Consider the following 19,281-nt stretch of genomic DNA (forward strand, 5'->3'; position numbering starts at 1 on the left):
AAATGATTAGTTCCAACTTCAAACAAGCCAAAAAGGATGGATAGGAAAATTAGGGAGACAGAATAATCAGCATTTCTAAATACTTCCAGTAGAACTACAACCAGACTGCCTCTAGATGGAGATCAAATAAATAATAGCCAGGACCAGAAATAATGAAAGGGCCTTTTGAGCAATATACACTCCAATCTGGAAATTAATGTTCAGGATTTTTTTCCAAAAGTAGCAAAACAATTGTAACAGTAGATGACCAGAACAGCTAATTGATGCTGAGGATCGAAGTTACAAAATATTAGTTCTTGATTTCTTCCCAATAATCTACACAAGAGGTGTACCCTAGATTTATTAAAAAACATGCCAAGTTACGTACTGTAAGCTTCCAGCAATGCAGTACAACAGGATGCAGGAACCGGAGATGATGGTAGCTCCCGAAGAACATGCTACAACACAGTTTCTTGACGGTCAGTCTTTATACAGATAAGCGTCTTAAACATATGGCATAATCAGGAAAAGCCCCTCATCAGCATAAAAGTACCTTTACACAGTCACCGACAACATGGGCATCCTCGTCTTCTGCAAACTCGGTCCTCCCTAATGAAAATCAAAATAACAGTCAGATCTGAAATTAAGGCTAGTCTAGATGTTTGGACAGCAGTGCAAATCATGCAAATGCAGTGAGTAATCAATTGTTGATAATGCCGCAATAATACTAATTGATTGAGAACTGAAACCATATAAAAATTTCAGCAAACCATCATAAACTAGGAATATAGAAGAATCATATAACCTTGCTCATATTCTTGAACTCTTCGATCAACTTCTTCTACATCAGCTGACTGTCGCAAGATTCCTTCAACTTTCGTTCCTATCAGAGATAATTCACAATGCTGATTAGTTTAGTTTTGACAGTCAGAACACAAAATTGATTCAAAATTATATAATTCCTTTAATAACATATGTCTGCAGGTCTACTTCAGCATATAAGCGAGGGACATAGTTGACAAGAAGTGTGAAGCAAATAGATAAATAATTTATTGAAAGTTGCAGGATTTGTAACAACAATTTTTCTTACAATAAACCAACTCTCTGGAAAAAATATATATAACAGGGGTATACAAATTGCAGAAACAGCATAAACAGAAAGTATGATGCAATGCTAAGTGATCTCATGATTTTAACTTGATTTATCAGCAGAGCTCAATTTAACAAGCTCTACCTGAGATCTGCATAGTTGCAGATAGGTGGCAAGGTACACACTATAAATACATCAGGAACTCTCTCTCATATACTACTTCATACAATTAAAACTCCAAATGTCATGAGAACTCGGTGCATTACAGAGCTAAATAGAAAGTTAAAACCTTGTGAAATGCAATTAAATGAATAGAAAAGCATCAAGAAGGCTAGGTCAGTTTTCAGATAAATGAAAAAACATCACTTCCATTATTGCGGAAGTGTCAACATAACATAACATTTTATTGCCTTGTCCTAGTTGTATTATCCATGGTAAGTGTAAGGTATTCAACATTGTTTGACAGCATGAACATTTAACAAGAAAGACAGGAGTTCCAGATCACAATTATAACTATAACCATCAAACATTGTCCCAACTATTTCTTTCAGACCAAGAAAACCTGATATACAAATACAAGAAAAATATACATGTGTGTGTTTGGGGAGGCTGGTGATAACAAGGATATCAGCAATGCTGCATATGGCTGTAGCAAGATTGATACACCCAACAACTTTTATTTAAATGGGAGAAGAACAAAAATAAAATATCCTCATCTAAACAATGCAAAGCAAATATGATTAACATGTATGCTTCTCGAGATGCAGTTATTGAAACCATTAAAAACAAAAAAGCCTTTTAGCTCTTGCCACTAGAGGTGCATAAAGCCAAGGGTGGGTATTGGTCATTTCTGCTTACTCCAAATACATTTGTACAATTTGTGTACACACATGCCTGCTATGCTTATACATCTTTACCCACAGTTCTTGGAATGACTTGAGTACCATGGAGATCAGAAGCAGTCTACCAGCTAACCAACCCTAAAGACCAGCCTGACAAGTTTATGGGAAAATTATGGACAGCGTAGCAAGCACTATTATTAGAGACTAGTAAATAACAGATAATATGATTCCTCACATTAGAAGCACCAGATTCATATCCAAAATAGTGTTGGCTAATTAGGGCCTACCATGCTTCTCAAGAAAGCGCAAAGCCTTTTCTAAGAAGGAAGGCCCCCCATCAATGTCTTCAAGTGCAAGCAAAATTGGTCTACCAACAACCAATGACTTGATCGGGCGCTTATCTCTCCCTGTTTAACATTAAGCATTCATAGAGAAAAGTCATAATCAGGAAAAGATGCACTTATCAGAAATTAGAATTAGTTTATGTTAAGCCATTGATTGCATGATCTTGTAGTGGAAAGGCACTAACAATGTTGGATAGACCCTTCATATGTGTCCGTGTTGTCATTACGAAATATTCCATTGTGTCCCATCACAAGGGCAGCATTTGGAGCTTGGGCAAGAGCATGTTCTAGTGCCATTTTCCATTCAAATAAATCTTCTGATGTCTCTGCCTGGTACCCACACAAACAACAACAATTTATGGTCCGATACAAATTAATGATACACAACTAACAAGAAGAGCAAGGGTTCTGTTGCAACTTGCAACTGATCCAAAAGAGGATGTGGCAATAGAACAGCTAAAAGCACCTTAAGGGTGAATGCACGCCCATCACGTCCATCAGGAAATAAAACAGTCAGCAACTTTTTATCTTCCCTAACCACCACACTGCAGATAAAAATGAACAAGCATTTCTCAATTAGTACTATAGCCATATATGGAAAGAAAAATAGTTTTCAAATGATACAGAATAACATGTACCTCCCAGAATTATTTAGGTCGATACCCCCTAAAGTAAGATTTACTTCACCACCTCTTTGTGGTAGTGCACTCTGCAATATAACCAAATATCCCTAAGTGATTTCTCCCATGCACATTCAAATTGAGAGAATGAAGTTTCTGAAAACATGGTTTAAAAAATATGAAATTATTGAAGATTGGACAAACCACGAAATGGACCAATAAATATGAAAATACAAAATAAGAAATTATTAATTTCTTGTGGTAATTTCAAGTGCTCTTAGAGGATTCAGAATAAACAATGTACACCAGATAGCGAGCAAAGTATATAAATTTATACAACGCATCTGGTACCGAATTTGGTTTCATAGTTACAGCCAAAAGAGGAAGGAGCCAGGCCAAAAGCAAATTCGGAACAAGGGTACAAAAAGTTTTGGACATGAAGGTTATAGTTCCGGATAGAAATATGAAGTATACTATATTTTTAGGAATGAGATAGTCCTAAAAGACTAATTTGTAACATGGCATCAACAAAACAAATTTACGCCAATGTTTGGCTTTCTTGTTTAAAATTGTAACATAACTTAATAACTTATGTTAGAAAGCATTTTTAGTTACACTAATCTAGGCATATGGAGTTATCTGAATATCAGTTTCATGGTCGTACTTAACTGATATGTCAAAAATTTATTCATAGCCTCCTCCCACATCTATCGAATCAAAGAAAGAAGACAAGAAATAAAATTAATAAAATGGGAGCAGATATAAGCCCACTGCTACCTCAACTCTGGCTCCAACTTTGAGAATCCGTGTTAGACATGCATCAGTGACTCAATTAAGTGTCAAGCAATTAGTAAAGTATCTGATTCATCCAATAATGAAAAAGAATATTCTCTTTACTGTTTTATTTCATCAATGTTTATTGAAGAGATGTTATTACTAAATTTTTTAGGAAGCTCAGCCGTGTAAGACACATTTCATACTAGTAAAGAAGAACTCTGGGCAATGCATATGGTAACCTCAAAAATAAGCAACTTGCGATGCTAAGATATATTGAACACATGTCAACAACATCAATTCTTTTTTCTCACATCGCAGCATCTAGACCATGACTAGTACTCATCATTGTTTGGACAAGTTGACAATGATTACTTTTACAGAGGATCACAATTTAACTATCAATAATTACTTGTGCAAACCATAATCAGATTACTTGTATTAAAGTAATCCAATCAAATTGTTCCATAAATATGAAATACTAGTATACAATACTAACAGGATCATTTTTGAAGAAAACCAAAGATGTGCGCGTAAGAATGAACCAACGCTTCTTCCATGATTTCCAACCAATTCCTGCAAAGTAGCAACGTAAGCATACCATACAAATAAAAAACAAGAGAAAAGGAAGGAAAACAGCGAATTAAGTAATCAACACTATCAAAAATATGCCAAGTAATGAATGACAATAATATGAAAGCAGCTTAAATGGGAGTCAGAGGAGAATCATTTTTGGATGCAGAAGAGAAAGATCACTCACACAAATTTTAGGGGGAAAAAAAGAGCACATATAAAATGTTGGTATAAGTCGATATTAAATGCCATAAAGTAATCGAAATTCCACAGTGGTAATATTTACATCTTTTTAAGTGATTTTTTTGGTTGTGTTCCTGGAAAAACCTAAATGGATTCCCAAAATAACAAATAGCAACTCTAGCTGAAGCTAAACCAATGTTACTCTAAATTTAGTATCATAGAAATCAAAGTTTTGATTACCAATGCCAAAAGTTATACCTGTCAAGCCTGGTCTCTAGTTTAATGCTCAAAACCTATCTTAATGCTCATAGGCAAAGCATACAATGGCTACCTAGGAATTTTGAGAACAATGATTTCAACAAAGTGATATTATGTAAGGATTCTTCAAAGTAGCCTAAAGTAATTATGCAACCCCCCCCAAGCCTAAAGTGCTGGCACCCAGCACTTGACACGGACATTGGTATGACACTCAAAGATCACTCCTTGAGGAGAAATTCTTAGATATTAAAAGAATCTAACACTTGAAACACACATTGCGACACCCAAGTCCATGTAAGATAAGAAGTGGGTTTTGCAAAAAGTCCCTTTTTAGCACTCAAAATTCTTCAGTTAATGAAGGTTGTACTTAAAGTGGAATTGCAGGAAGGTCCTTGATGTTTTTTATCAAGCAGCTACATAAAAGTGACATGATCATACACACTAGTATTGGCTGATTTAAGCAATTCAACACAACAAAACTTAGTTCATCACCTATGCAAATTACATGGCCACCAAATGTTTTTCTGCAAGTATTTTCAAAGAAAGGCCCTCTCAAGATAACAATCCATTGAAAAGAAACTTTTCAGATGTACACTTTGTGGGGATGCCTACAACATGCCTTCCTTCAGAGGGCAGTTTCAAAATTATTTATCCCATCGAACACTATTTCAAACATTGCCTACATGTCATATGACATTATATCATTAAAAAAAAAAAGCATGGCATGTTTCATCTCTTCTCATTTAAAAAAGGAAAAAAAATCCAGGAAAGAGGAGTCCTATCTTCTACTTGATTTAGAATATTTATTTCAAATATTTCTGAAAGAAGCATTTTAGGTTCCCGAGATCCGTATTACACTAACTGCTCCTAGTTCGTGTCCTAAGAATTTCAAGATATTTTTTTTTTTTGTTCACATTTTCTTAATTTTTTTCACGCACAGGATATATTTAAACCAATATGATTGTAAGCACACTTTAGAACATCAAATGGTGGTTGGATTGGAAGACTGCAATTTTATTGTAATAGCCCCTCAGGAAAGACTTCTTTCGCCATGTCAGAACTTATGCAGACTTTTTTTTTGTCTCATGAAAGCAATATTTAAGCATTTTCCTACAAAAACTATATCTTGCAGTGTCTACCAACTTTTACTGTTATAACTCGTGATACAAGCACAGCACTCTCGAAAAATATCATGCATCCCAAAAAATGATTATCATTGCTCCTATCTTTCCAGATATTCTTTAGCTGCAACAGTGTTCGTCTTATTTTCAGGGTAAACAACATAGACAGATGACGTTAAGGCTTATATTGATGGAAACAAGTTAAATAGAACAGCACAAATATGATAGAAAGTAAAAGAAGCATATGCATGTACACATCCACAAATCATGCATAAAAAGCATAAAAACTATAACAGGGAGAAATCTACGAAAAGTGGGGAAAATCGAACCTTTAGATGATATGAAGAGCGGTCCACTCTTAAACACCTGTGAATGAAGTTGGAAGTTAGATAAAAAAATACACATACATAAATACTTCAGCTTGTTTCAGTAAGGAATTTTCTTAGAAAAAGGCGCTGTGGTATTAGACATTGTATTTTAGCTTATTCAAGAAAATCCACCTTACTTTTTTGACTTCTCAAAAATTTATATTTACCAAATCTTAACAAAGTGAAACATTGACTACGAAGTTGTAAGTTTTTTTTCTTTCTAAGATAAAACTTTTTAAATTGTCTTGCCAGGTACATAATTATGTACCATATACATGCCTTGTATGAGAGGATAACTAGCAAGGAACTGCTGGTGCACAAAATAATTGTGCAATCAGCATGGGAAGGGAACACTATTAAGTAACATTGTACATGCTGGTTAGGCTTGGTAAAAGTAGAGACTAAGAAGTCAGCAACAAGAAATCATTGATGCAAAGGCAAGTTAAAGAGACAATTAGTATGCACTAGGCACAGTGAGCACATCTCATGTGTGGATTATATAGTTAAATGGGCAACATGAACTTCTCTCTTTTTTATGAGAAGACAAAGTGAAGCATTTTGACAAGTTGGAAAATAAATTTAATACTGGTCCAAGGAGTGGCAGGTAAGCATGTAGAGATCGGAGACAGAGTCAACACTACATGAAAGATGATGGTGCAATTAGTAATTTGATATGTAATAGGATCTTTATCATCCATTTATGTGATTAGAAACTCATAATACAGCTGACAAGCTTGCTACAACCCCACCAATAAATGAAAGGATGATTCAGCAAACAAGTAAACTCCATACCAGGAATCCCTGAACCGGTACCGGTAGGCGTACCGGTCAGCCACCGGACCGGTTCAGTACCAGTTTAGGGCGGTACGAATCGGTACCGAACCAATACCACTAGTTCAGCCTGATTCACACATCCAAAAATCAAAAAAAAAAAAATGGAACCGGTACAGACCAGTTCGGGCCGGTACAGTTCGGCCAGTTCAAGCCGGTACCATCCAGTACCGTTTTTTAACGCCGAACCAGACCGGTCTGAGACCGGACCGGTTCGATACGGGCGGAACCGGCCGGTACGGGCCAGTTCAACATTCTTTGCTCCATACATACGATAATTCTTCAAATTTGCGGCAAATCAAATACAAATTTCTCAACAAAGTCAAATGTGATAGTATGAAACATTCAGGACTTTCCTCCCTTGACAAGCAGTTGGATTTTTCCTCCCAGGAATTAGAAAAGGAAAGTCATTCACTAGTGATATCTGAGATGTATGATTAGCATTAATCTATGATGGGCAAATACAGACCAAATTTTTGTCCAAACTGAAAACATGTTGGCATCTGAATAAAGTAACAGTGTTGATTATATGTTGGATAACCCAACATGCATTTTGGCATCAAGGTATAGCTAATATAGTTGTGCCATGAGGATATTAGATATTGTATGTCTGATGGCTTATATATCCTTAGCTTTAATATATAATAACCATAGACATAGGATATATATACATATATATATATAGAGAGAGAGAGAGATAAAAATTAAAATAGGGCAAATGAATTTTGCGACAGTAGGGACAGGGGTTTGGGATACATGGTGGTCATAGAATGCATCTGGGTAAGGGACCTAGGGTAATTGCACACCGTAGAGGGTGGAATTAGATCCAATCAAATTAGGTGCTGCTCTACTAGGCCAAACCGCCCAGCCTGATTTTGGGCAGCATCATTAATTAGACACATGGCACAGCTGTCAATTCAATGTCTGGAAGAGTCTGACGCATGACCTGGACATGCATGAGTCTCATATAATTAAGTGTAACTATGCAACAATATATGCATATCGTAAATAATGTGCTAGACTCATGCCCCTTAAGTTCATAAAATTTGATAAAATCGTTGCTAATTGTTATATTAGGCTTGATAAAGAATTGCCAAAACTAGACATGTAAAAACAATGGCATTGTGATTTGATGATATGAACTATGAAGTATCAAGGAGTGCCATGACATGTCCTAAGCGTCCAAGTGTTTGACACATAAGAAAGCCAAAATTTGTGGTGTCTAGGTAACATTATTTGTAGGCCTAGGCAGGGCTTTTCAAATGATCAAGCCAGGTCAAGCCTAAAACTTGAGGCCCTTTTGAAATTCAGACTAGGCCCAAGTTGGCGAAAAATTATAAGGCCCAACCAAACCCAATCCTACATTAGATAATACATATATAGTATATCAATTGTTTCCTAATAAAAATATATAATATATATTATATTTAAAACTCAAGATTATTTTATCTCTAAAATATTAGAACCCTCAATTGTCCAAACCCATCTCCATCCACCTAACTTCCTTACATCCAACTCTTTCTCTCATGCCATCTCCAACACACCCAATAAGTACCATATGTACCCTTCATCCTTTCCTCCTACCTTTCTCAATCTCTCCCACTCAACCATGACAAACAAGATCACCATAAGAGCGCTGAGTCACCCCACTTGACGTGGTGCATTATAGCTCTCCTCTTCTCTTCGCTCCCCCTCTACCGCACATGAAATGAGTTCCGTGTCCTCTCCCTCTCACACTTGCGCGCACACATACTTGGCTCTCATGCCAAACCAGAATTATTCCATGGCAGCTTCATGTTCCACTCTCCCCCAATCCATGCTCTAGAGCATGATTTGATCAGGTTGAGTCAACCTCAAGCCTCGTGTATAGCAGCCAAGCTAGGCTCAACTTGAATCAAGTGTCAAGGTCAGGCCAAGCAAGGCTTAAACCAGCCTGATGGCCCTTGATGCTGAGCTTAGGCCTGAACTAAACCCAATCTAGCCCCAATGAATGCTTAAGTCTTGATGGAATTAAATAGACTAATAGATTCATGCCCATCTTGGCACATTCAAAGGGTCAATAAGTAGGGCTAGAAGTGGGCTTGGGCCAGCCCGAGGCCCATCAAGCCGGGCTGATTTTGGGTCGAGCTACGGGCTAGGCCCGAGATAACTCGGATCAGGTTTGGGGATGAAAGGAAGACTCATAGACATTTTGAACCCGACTTGAGTAGATATTTGGCCTACCAGGCCCACTTGAGCCTCAGCCCAAACTAGGCCCGAAAACTGAGCCCAAAAGTCAGGCCCAGCTCTCTCACGACTATGCATCGGTAAGGGATATTCCAGAAGCGGTAGGGAGGATTCCAGCATTCGTGGAAGTTGTCGGGAAAGCCCAGCAAGGTATTGATGGCGGTTTTGCACAATGTATTATGGCAGCAGTAGGGAGGATCCCATTCTCTTTCTTTTTTATTTCCTTTGTTTTCTTTGAATAGTTCAATTCATTTTGTTTTGGAGCAAGCGTTGGGGATAAACAAGGCAAATGGGAGGGGCACTAGCCAGCACCCTCAATTGGCCGTCTTCGGCCGCAGCGCCTCCGTGCACCCCCTCGTCTTCGTTCTCCTCGTCACCGCCATCACAGACACCAACGAGGACTAGCATCGCTCCGACCGCATCGAAAACAACTGCACCGCCACTCTCCATTGTTGTTGTAGTTTGAGTTCTCCAATCGCACATTAACATGCAGATCGACAGAAAAAAGGAGTTTGCCGATCAGCCCAATTGCATTCTGAACTGGGTCTGAGCCTAGGCTCGGGCCAAGCTCTGGCCCAGATTTTTTAAACTCTCCAAGCTAAGCCAGCCTGAAGCCTAGGAAAAAAATTTCGAGCTGGGCTCAAGTGGGGGCATGGCCCCTGGCCCGTTTCCAACCCTATTAATAAGCCAATCTAACACAAAAACAACCCGAAACTTGGCCTAAAAAAACTGAGATCAAGCTCATCAACAAGGACAAGAATCAGGCCCAAGCCTAAGAAGTTTAAGCAACGACGATTCTAGGTTTAGGATTTTAAGAAATTTTAAGTTGGGCAGATTTTGGGCCCGAGCCCGAGCCCGAGCCCAAGGTTGCCCCAACTAGACAAATAGCCAAACCTCTGGTCATGTTCCAACCAAGCCTTTTTGAGCCTACTAATATCAAAGCCTCAGCCCTCCTTGATTTTTTAGTTCCAAGTTGAGCTTAGGCAGAACTTAACCTAGGTTTGGCCTCCGCCAAGTTCTTTACACATCCAAGCATATCCTCACAAGGTAACTGTATGGAAGAATTATGTAAACCTTCCAAGTTTTAGTTATGTTAAAAAAACATTCATAATACAATACGCTTATTGACTGCTTTTCAAGGGAAGCCAAAACTAAAAAACCCTAACTCTTGAGTTTAACTTTTTTTTAAAGTGTATATACACAAGGAATAGAGCTAAATTACTGTAAGCAAATTTTGAGCTCAATCTGATAGATGCAAAAGCATATAGGCCATAAAGATTGCAAAATGCAAACCGAACTATGCATTATGGTTCACTACATTATATTGCCTTAAATTTAAAAACATATGCTTCGTTAGTTATATATGCATCAAGCGAACGCAAGACAGATGGTTTAAGTAGAGTTTAGGCCAAAACACACAGTGGGGCTATGTCATAAAGTTAATATACACTAAAATATTTCATGCATATAAAAGTTCCATAACAGAAGCTCAACGATGTAATTTATGCAAAGGGCAGCATCTAGATATCAGATTATGCAAAACAACAGCTTAATTGCTCAAGAGGGGAGTTAAATTTCTATGCAAGCAGGATAGTTTGAGAACTACTTGCTCAAACATTAGCAGATCATTCTTCTGCTTTATTTTTTTCATTGGCTTCAGCAAATCGTTAAGTGGTTCTTTGACACTCCAAATTGCTTTAAAAGGATCTTGTTTATATGAATTGAATACTAAAGGTGTGCATTTTAATATGTTTGATATTGATTTACATTTAATACATAATAGTCAAATTGTTATCCATCCATTACCTACTGCATAATTATATTTCAACTATATCTAGTCTTGCTTACATTGAGGAATCGCATAACCTAAAATATGTTCCATACTAATAATAACAAAATAAGCTATGAGTTGTTGTAAATGAGCTTTGGCTCTCTCTACACCTCATGCCACCTGCCTCCATCAATTTCACAACCCCATTGATGAAGATAGCTCTCCCCCTCACCCCAACAACCAAAAAAAGAAAAATATCATTGGTGAACATTGCACACTCTTTCAACCCCTCTCTATGTTCCATACATTTTTTAATTTTTTATCTATCAATTTCTAGTTGATCTCTTTTTTCCGTTTTTAGATTCTCTTATCTTTTAATTTTTTTCATCTACTTTTTGTCTTTTTCTGATCTTGTATTTATGTCTTTACATTGATCCATCTGATATCCTTTTACTCCTAAAGTCCGCATCTGTACAGTCATATCAAACTGTAAGTGTCATTCAGTTTAATTTTGTTACTTTAATTTTATATCTAGAACATCAAGTGAAGTGACACACATAGTTGATGAACATTTGTACTATCATGAGATTTTTCATGATTTGGCAGGCATTAGAAGAAAGATTGAAAGAGAAAAATTCGCAAGTGCAAGGCTGCAATATCTTCTAACATGACCTCCTCCTTCAATTGAATCTCAATACCAAATTCAAGAGTCAGCAATAGCATCACTTGCAATTTAGTGTGTGCATGGAGTTTGCATTAGATTGTGCTTTGATTAAGGCATTCTTAAAAATGATCAGTGATCATGAAATCAAATATCAAACTGGTACCCACTATGGGATATCTTGTACACATCTGCACCTAACCTAGCAAGAATAACTTGTTAAACCTGAATATATTGTTGGCCATTGACCCAATAGCTTAAGTTTTGGGGCTCAATTGGTTAGCTAACATAGTTCCAAATCTCAAATTTGGAGGTCATAAATTTGAATCACCTCCATACTAGATAACTTATTTAATGATCCATGGTTATCTTTTATCATTTATCTTTTATCTTGATTATGGTCTATCATGACTCAATTATCTCTCCATGTGCATAGTCCGCAGTGTATGTGAGGAGGAGTCTTAAGCCTGATATATATTGTTGACCCTTTCCCGATTAGCTTGAGCTTTTGCAGTCAATTGGTTAGCATGACTATTGCATGTAAACCAGTATAATACCAATTCATGATCTTGACAAGTTCATTGTTGAACAGAAAACACCCTCGAACTATATTGCATTTTACTAGTGTAGTACATAGTCCCAAAATATGCCCTTATCAACTTTCTATGTGATGGTTAGCAATTTCTAACTCATTGCTCTCCTTGCAATCTAAAGAACATCTCGATGGATCTCTAGTTCCTCCATTACTTCTTCCTAATTAGTTATTCAACCATCTCAACATTTTTCAAGTTCCTCATTTTTTCCTAAATATATGAGTTAATTGAATGCATGATCTAGTTATGGTCTAAGATACACCACCAAGATTTTACATTTTTCCTATAATTGTTTTCCCAGTATCTACTAGAAAACTCTGATTAGGGTGTTGCATCCACTTCAAAATCTTTGTGAAATCTGTTTTCCACTCCCACCTTTTTTGCACTTACTAGTCCTAAATAATTTCCAGACCTCTGCTTCCCTATTCTCTCACCCAAATCCTCTGCCACACGGCCATACCTACTCCCACTTTGGGCTTTTAAACTTCAAAAAATTGAAAAGCTTTCATAATCTTAATCTAATTTGTACCCTTCTTAAATCTTCTCCTGCTGACATATTCAGAATTGGTTTACAAAATCATAGCTATATACTACCTAGTAATATTTCATTACCTGTAACGGCCAGTACTGGAAAAGAGCACAATACAAGTACTTAAACCTTTTCTGGTGATCCTTTTTAGTTTGCCTCTATCTACAGGGTAATTTAGCAATTTCTACTCAAAGTAGCTATGCATTGTCTTGCTGCGGAAGTGAATCAACCTAACTACTCTCTTCTTTCAAATTAATGTATCTCTGGTTGCTTCCTAAGTAGGTTCTGAAGACTCTAAAGTAGAAAAAGCAAGTAATTAGGCTTGGGTATATAAAGATTTCCTTGTTTTTTCAAAGCATGCAAGACGATAAGTGGAGTCCTTACTTCACAGCACATCGCAATTGCACAGATGCAGACCAAAAAGCATTGGTCCATCTGCGGCTTTACAATTGCCTCTTATTCAATCTTAACAAAGAAGCATCAGACATCACTCGACAATAATCTACAGAGAGGCAGGGAATTTAACAACCACACCACCAACTCCACGCTCTCCCATAATACGAACAGGCAAGAAAAGCTCCCCACTTTTGCTGGAAAAGCAAGAAAAATTCTATCAAGATTTTTAGTGTCTCCTAAAACCAAAACCTGATTTATCAAAAAGCAGAATGCATGGTGTGGCCCAGCAATTTCTTCTTCCTTAATCACTAACCACTAAGCAAGCATCCCACAGATCACATTTTTTTAAAACCATTCCCCACAAAAACAGATAAACCAGGGGAGAAAAAAATGGTGGGAGGGAGGGGGTGAGAGAGAGAACATAAACAGGGAGAGGCAGCATACTGTGTTGGATGCTACGGCTCGACGGCGCTCAAACGGCGGCGCCGAGGCCGGAGCAGACGACATCTCGCCCCAATCCCAGCAAACAACACTCGAAGCATCAGATCAGAACCACTACCATCCCGATCTCCACCAAATCCTCCGATGCCAACAAGATATCCAACTAAAAACCAGACAGAGACGAAAATGTGGGAGACAGACAATCTCCAAACCCCCAGCGCCACCAGCACCAGCACTCATCCGCGGGACAGCGACGGATCGGGCCACCGCACGGCGATCTGGCGTGCGATTCCCGCAACAAAATGCCAATGATTTGGGGATTTCGGCGCTGCCGATAGGAATATGTTAGGGTTTCCGCCCCCGGCTTGGGAGAAGGAAAGAAAGGAAAGCAAGGGGCCAGATTGAGACGGGATAACGATGAGCAAAAGAGACGCCCTTCCCCTCTTCTCTCTCTACCCGCTGTTGTAAATAGAGCAAGAAGGAATCTCTAGGCTCCCAAGCTTCTTCAAAAAGCTTGGGCTTTTTCTGTCCGTGATAGAGAGAGACTGGGGGGAAAGATTAGGTAGGTGGTGAAATGGTAAAAGGATTAATTAGAGAGCAGTGTCATTGAATCTTAGGGTTTTCCTTTTTTTTTTTTAACCGGCTACAGTGGGTGGGAGTGACCGTAGCGGAGAAGGCAGTGGCCCTTTACGGCTCTGTTTTCTTTTTGGTTTTCAAAATTGGAATAGTCTTCTGTACAGTGCGGCACTCGTTTTTTTAACTCAAAAGCTGACGTGCCACCTCATAAGAAGACTCTCGTATCCCTTTGTACGGTAGCGTTCAGGTTTTATGCCAGGAGTAGGAGCAGTTATCCATGTTGGAATAGCTACACCATAAGTTATTTCTTTTTATTTTTTTAATATAACAGATGATTCATACAATCCTAATACGAATACATCCAAAAAAAAATTAAAATACACCATATCCTAGAGTACACTAGGCAGTTCAACACAAAAAATATCTCCGAAACAATTGGCCACGTACGAGGCCATTTAGTCCACAGTCTTATTGGCCTTTTTTAGACATGCATAGCCTAGAAGGCCACGCCACTACAGACCATGATTCGAATGTCTCTAATCAAGATATGGCACTCACTCGCACCGTCAACAATCCGCCAAACCTATTCTCGTCTATTCGGTTGCATAAAAAGTACATGCATAACCAGCTTCATGACTGCCATCTTAGGCTACGACCATCTCAGGCTACGAAGGCTATAGCAAGCGATAAGGAAGAGTGATACTTGGCACAAATAAATTTACTTGGAAAAATCATATTTGATATCCAGAGAGAACTTTGCAGAGTGTAATGCCTGCTTTGATGTTCTCTTTTCTGATTACAAGTCCTATGCCTGCTTTATTCCCAACCAAATGCTGCCTCTATGATGAAAGCTTTTGGGTCAGTAAAAGAGAGGGTAGAGGGAAGTGAGGTTTTGGCATGTAAAGTAGGTATTTGGAGGTCCAAAATATTTTTACTTTGGGGCGTCGAGATGGGTCGCAGCACCCGTCTGTGTCGTGGGGGCGGGACAAACGGAGAGGGACCGCCGGCCCGCGCTCTCTCCCCCCCAATTCCGCCGCCCGCCTGGGTTTTTTTATAGCGGCAAGAAAGGGGGAGGGGATAAGAGTCCATTCCTTCCTCTCGCCACAGCTACGGATGGGTCTTTCGGTATGCAGCTGGGACCATTGACAGCTTGTGATGTTAGTCCTTTTGGTTTTTGGCGTTGGAGAAAAGAAAAAGAAACCAAATGAGATCCCTGGAGCATATGTTGTTCATGTGACAAGGCACGTGCGAGGAAGGATCCATGTGACTTGTTGCTTGGAGAGGAGCCAATGGTTCGCATTATTTGGTGGTAGAATGTCTCCATGTAGGATAACTATGGGGCATGGAATAGTTGGGTATGAATTGCCCTTGGCTATGCTAATTGATGATAGACTTAGTTGTCTAGAAAAGACTTCATGTGAATTGGTTGTGGAGAAAATGTAATGATTATTCCAGTGGAATACAAACATTTGGATCTCATGGACAAGGTGAGAAGTGGGCCCAAAATATAGGACTTCTTTGCTTAAATTTTACATGGGGTAAACTTTTGCGCAATTATATTCTTCTTAATTTTGTTGATCTTTTGCAGCTAAGAGAAGATTTATTAAATGGACGAATGGTCCCAATCTGTGATGGATCATAAAACTAAAGGAACGTTGGACAAATACGAAATCTCATTCAAGGGTTAGGTAGTGGTTGGTCATTCATAAAATGGCTTGTGATCAAAGCAGTGGCATATGAACAAGTCAAAAGATTATTGAGAACGATTTGTCGATGAAGACTATAGTTGGACAATAATGTTGGTGTTCTTTTCTCTCGTAATAATTTATTAATGCAATAGAATTTTTTCTTCTTTTGCATTTAATCTTCCGTGAGCACGCATGATAGCTAGCCCTTAATTTGTATTAACTATATTGACCAATTGTAAAGGTAAAAAATATTTGTAAATTTTCCTCACCCTTATTTAGTAGAATGCAACGGTCAACCACCAAGTTTGTTGCAATTATTTAAAATAAAATATTATAAAGATAGGTATGCAGCCTTTTTTTTGAAAATTTTAAATCTAAGATGCTTTTACAAAATTATGAGAACTCACTTGTGTTGCCGCTTTAAACCCAACAAAATGATAGATAAGTCCTTTTTTTGTTTGTTTTATTCTTACAAATGCTTGGCATGGACATTAAAGGCCTTTTTGGATTTTTTTTCCCTTGATTTAAATTATTTGTAAATCATAATCATGTCATAAAAATATTGCATTAGTTCATGTCCTATTTAGAAAATAATGTAAGGGTTAATTGGATTTTAAAAGAAAAATACTGAACTTTATCATGCAAAACTGGTACCCATCTAAACTGTTGATCTTAGGTGCACCTAAAGAATTAGGCATTAGCATGTCTTATCATTAAATTAAAATAGACTATTTACGATCAAGTAGAATCAATGAACATCTATTGGCATTAATATAGATGGACTACATTAGATTTTGAATCCATAGATTAAGGGCCCAATACATGCTCCTGACTTAAATTAATTAGATAGCTAGATAAATACAATAGTTAAAACACTAAACGAAGGGAAGAGAGTAACACATCCTTCTATATGAAAATAAAAGGAGAGCTTTCATATTTGCAAGAAAATGTTAGGAAGCCATACCATGGAGTATCATGCCAATTTACCGCACCCCCTAATTGGTTAACACCGGCCGGATATCATTTTAATAACATATTATTTGTCTATATTCACAAACTATCCATAATCTTCCTCTTCCCAATCTCCCTATGCCCACCTTCTCTATGGCCTCACCTTGTTCTACCATAAGTGCCAATTCTTTTCCACACATCATGTTGGTTATAGGAATAATCAAAGAAAAGTTTCGTATTAAGTAAAGTTTGTGAGGTAGAATATCTCTATGTTGAAAGAGGGAGGGAGGGAAAGGAGGAAGAGTTAAAGATAATTCAGCACAAGCATGGGGCTCAAATTGTAATGCCATATAGCTTTCTTTCTCCAATATGGTTGGGGGCATTGCACTGTACATCTCCTAGTGGTTCCACTATGTTAGCATAGAGCAGGTCATGTGGCAAAACATGTAGTTGTGCAGGAGAAAAGAGGTTAGGAAAGGAAGTCGTTATGGTGATTAAGGTTAATGGAGTATTAAAGATTTTTTACCTCTCAAATTGTGTTACATCTCTAATTCATTTAATAATTAGTATAATCTTGAGTTGGAACAAGGTCAAAAGAAGGGAGTAATTTTTTTTTAATATTGTTAACTAAGAGTTGCTTAATATTGATAACTATCTAATTTATCCTAAAAAATTAAGCTGGCAACAAAATGTCAATATGTATATCAGTCTTAACACCCTCTTTAGATATTGCTTGAATTTAATAATTAGTGTATTCTTAAGTCATAACATAGTCAAAAGAAGTGATTGAATGGTGAAAGTTTGTTTAATACTATTAACGAAGAATTACTTAATATTGTTAATTAACTAATTTACCTTCTGCAAATTTGAGTAACTAATTGACCCCAAAAATTTAAGCTATTAGAAAAAGGGTCAATAATGTATATCAGGCTTTAACAAATATATATTTAGTGGGCATCACTTTTACCTGGTAGTTGATGGACATTAAAAGCTCGTGGCTCTTTGTCTTGATCTTATTTCAAGACAAATGGTGCAATACACTATTTTTCATATATATTAAAAAAAGAAATCAATCTAGGCGTGGATGCAGATGGATAGAAGAGGGATATAAGATTGAGAAAATGAAAATAGGTAGGAGGGGGGGAGAGAGAGAGAGATGCTAGACTTATCCACATAGGGGGCATAAAGAGAGATATGGTTAGGCCCAAAAATAAGGCAGGTTGGCCTAGAACCTCGATGACGATAAACTATGTGCATTGATAGAATCTAACAAAAAGTATATCAGTCATATTTAGAAAGTATCAGACTACAACCTATTATTGTTCGAAGGCTCCAGCCCTTACTCAAAGACAAACTCATTCCAAGGCAAATGACAGTGGATCTAGTCACCATCGATTGATTTGATGGTGCCATAAGGAGACAAAGAAAAGATTTCAAGGACAGATAGGTCATTGTCAAAATTCTTCTAAAGGGCTGAGACTAGAAAAATTAGTTGTCTAGGTATCTTATGACTTGTTTTTCCTATTCTTTTTAAACTTTGAGAATATCCAAATAATTCTGGCTTTGTAAGAGACCTCAAAACCTATAAATACCACTTTTCACTCAGTTTTAATTATTAAAAATTTAATTTAAGTTACTTTTTATTCGGTGTACTCTGATTTTTTTTCTCTGTAGTAGATGCTGTATAACCCTGATGGTTCTAGAGAATTGCGATGTAGCTAGTTGACAGAGTCTTTAGTCATAGAGTGTATCGAAGTCCTTAGTTGGTGGAGTCCATTATGATGATGAGATGCTCTTAGTAGTGACGAAAGAAGCTACTAGTTTGCATGTCCTCTAGTTTCTTTGGATTTTTTTTTCCAAACGGATAATTGCTTTCAAAATTCTAAGTTTAGATTTCTTCTATTAGATAGCTTGTTTTAGTCTTCCGCTAAGTAACTCTAAAGTTTGCGTTAGGCCTCCTAGCTTGCATCATATAATCCAGTATAAAATAAAGATACTTTAAGAATTAACACATTTCCAACTAGAGAAATTGGTGATCTTGGTTGATATTAGCTAATGAATGGGCGTGGTCAATGATTGTGGAGTGCTAGGGAGTGGTTGTCTAGTATTAGGACTGGAATTGGGCTAGGTCAGGTTTCTATGCAGCGTAGGGTTAGCTTGAGAGAAAAAATTGTGCTTCAAGTTGGGCTAAGGCTTAAAATTTTTTAAAATTCTAGGCTAAGTCCGAACTCAAACCGATGCCCAATTGGCCTAGCCCTAAGACGGCAAAGAAAGCATAGATGGGAGAGAGATTAGATGGGAGAGAGAAGAGAGGGGAGAAATATAGGGAGGGAGAGCAAGGTGAGAAAGTGGAAAGGGGAGAGTGAGATCATGTGGGAGATAAAGGAGAATGGGAGAGAGATTGGGTGGAAAAGATGAGAGAGTGGAGAGGAGAGAGAGATTGGGTGGGATAGAGGAGAGAGGGGG

The 19,281-nt window shown here is 37.6% G+C and overlaps 1 protein-coding gene across 1 annotated transcript in view; it reads right to left on the bottom strand.

Annotated features, from left to right (window-relative positions):
• Positions 1 to 14,125, bottom strand: part of LOC103716927 (rho GTPase-activating protein 7-like) — a 38,685-nt gene extending 24,560 nt beyond the window's left edge. The window contains exons 1-10 of the mRNA XM_008805128.4: positions 13,604 to 14,125; positions 6,114 to 6,150; positions 4,149 to 4,225; positions 2,894 to 2,964; positions 2,722 to 2,800; positions 2,441 to 2,585; positions 2,199 to 2,318; positions 785 to 862; positions 533 to 588; positions 368 to 437 (exon numbers count right to left, since the gene is read on the bottom strand). Of these exons, the coding sequence (XP_008803350.2) occupies positions 368 to 437; positions 533 to 588; positions 785 to 862; positions 2,199 to 2,318; positions 2,441 to 2,585; positions 2,722 to 2,800; positions 2,894 to 2,964; positions 4,149 to 4,225; positions 6,114 to 6,150; positions 13,604 to 13,666 (796 nt within the window). The 5' untranslated portion in view covers positions 13,667 to 14,125. The remainder of the gene's footprint in view (positions 1 to 367; positions 438 to 532; positions 589 to 784; positions 863 to 2,198; positions 2,319 to 2,440; positions 2,586 to 2,721; positions 2,801 to 2,893; positions 2,965 to 4,148; positions 4,226 to 6,113; positions 6,151 to 13,603) is intronic.
• Positions 14,126 to 19,281: the final 5,156 nt, after the last annotated feature.

Source organism: Phoenix dactylifera, unplaced genomic scaffold, assembly GCF_009389715.1.
Source record: "Phoenix dactylifera cultivar Barhee BC4 unplaced genomic scaffold, palm_55x_up_171113_PBpolish2nd_filt_p 000026F, whole genome shotgun sequence".
Lineage (NCBI taxonomy): Eukaryota > Viridiplantae > Streptophyta > Magnoliopsida > Arecales > Arecaceae > Phoenix > Phoenix dactylifera.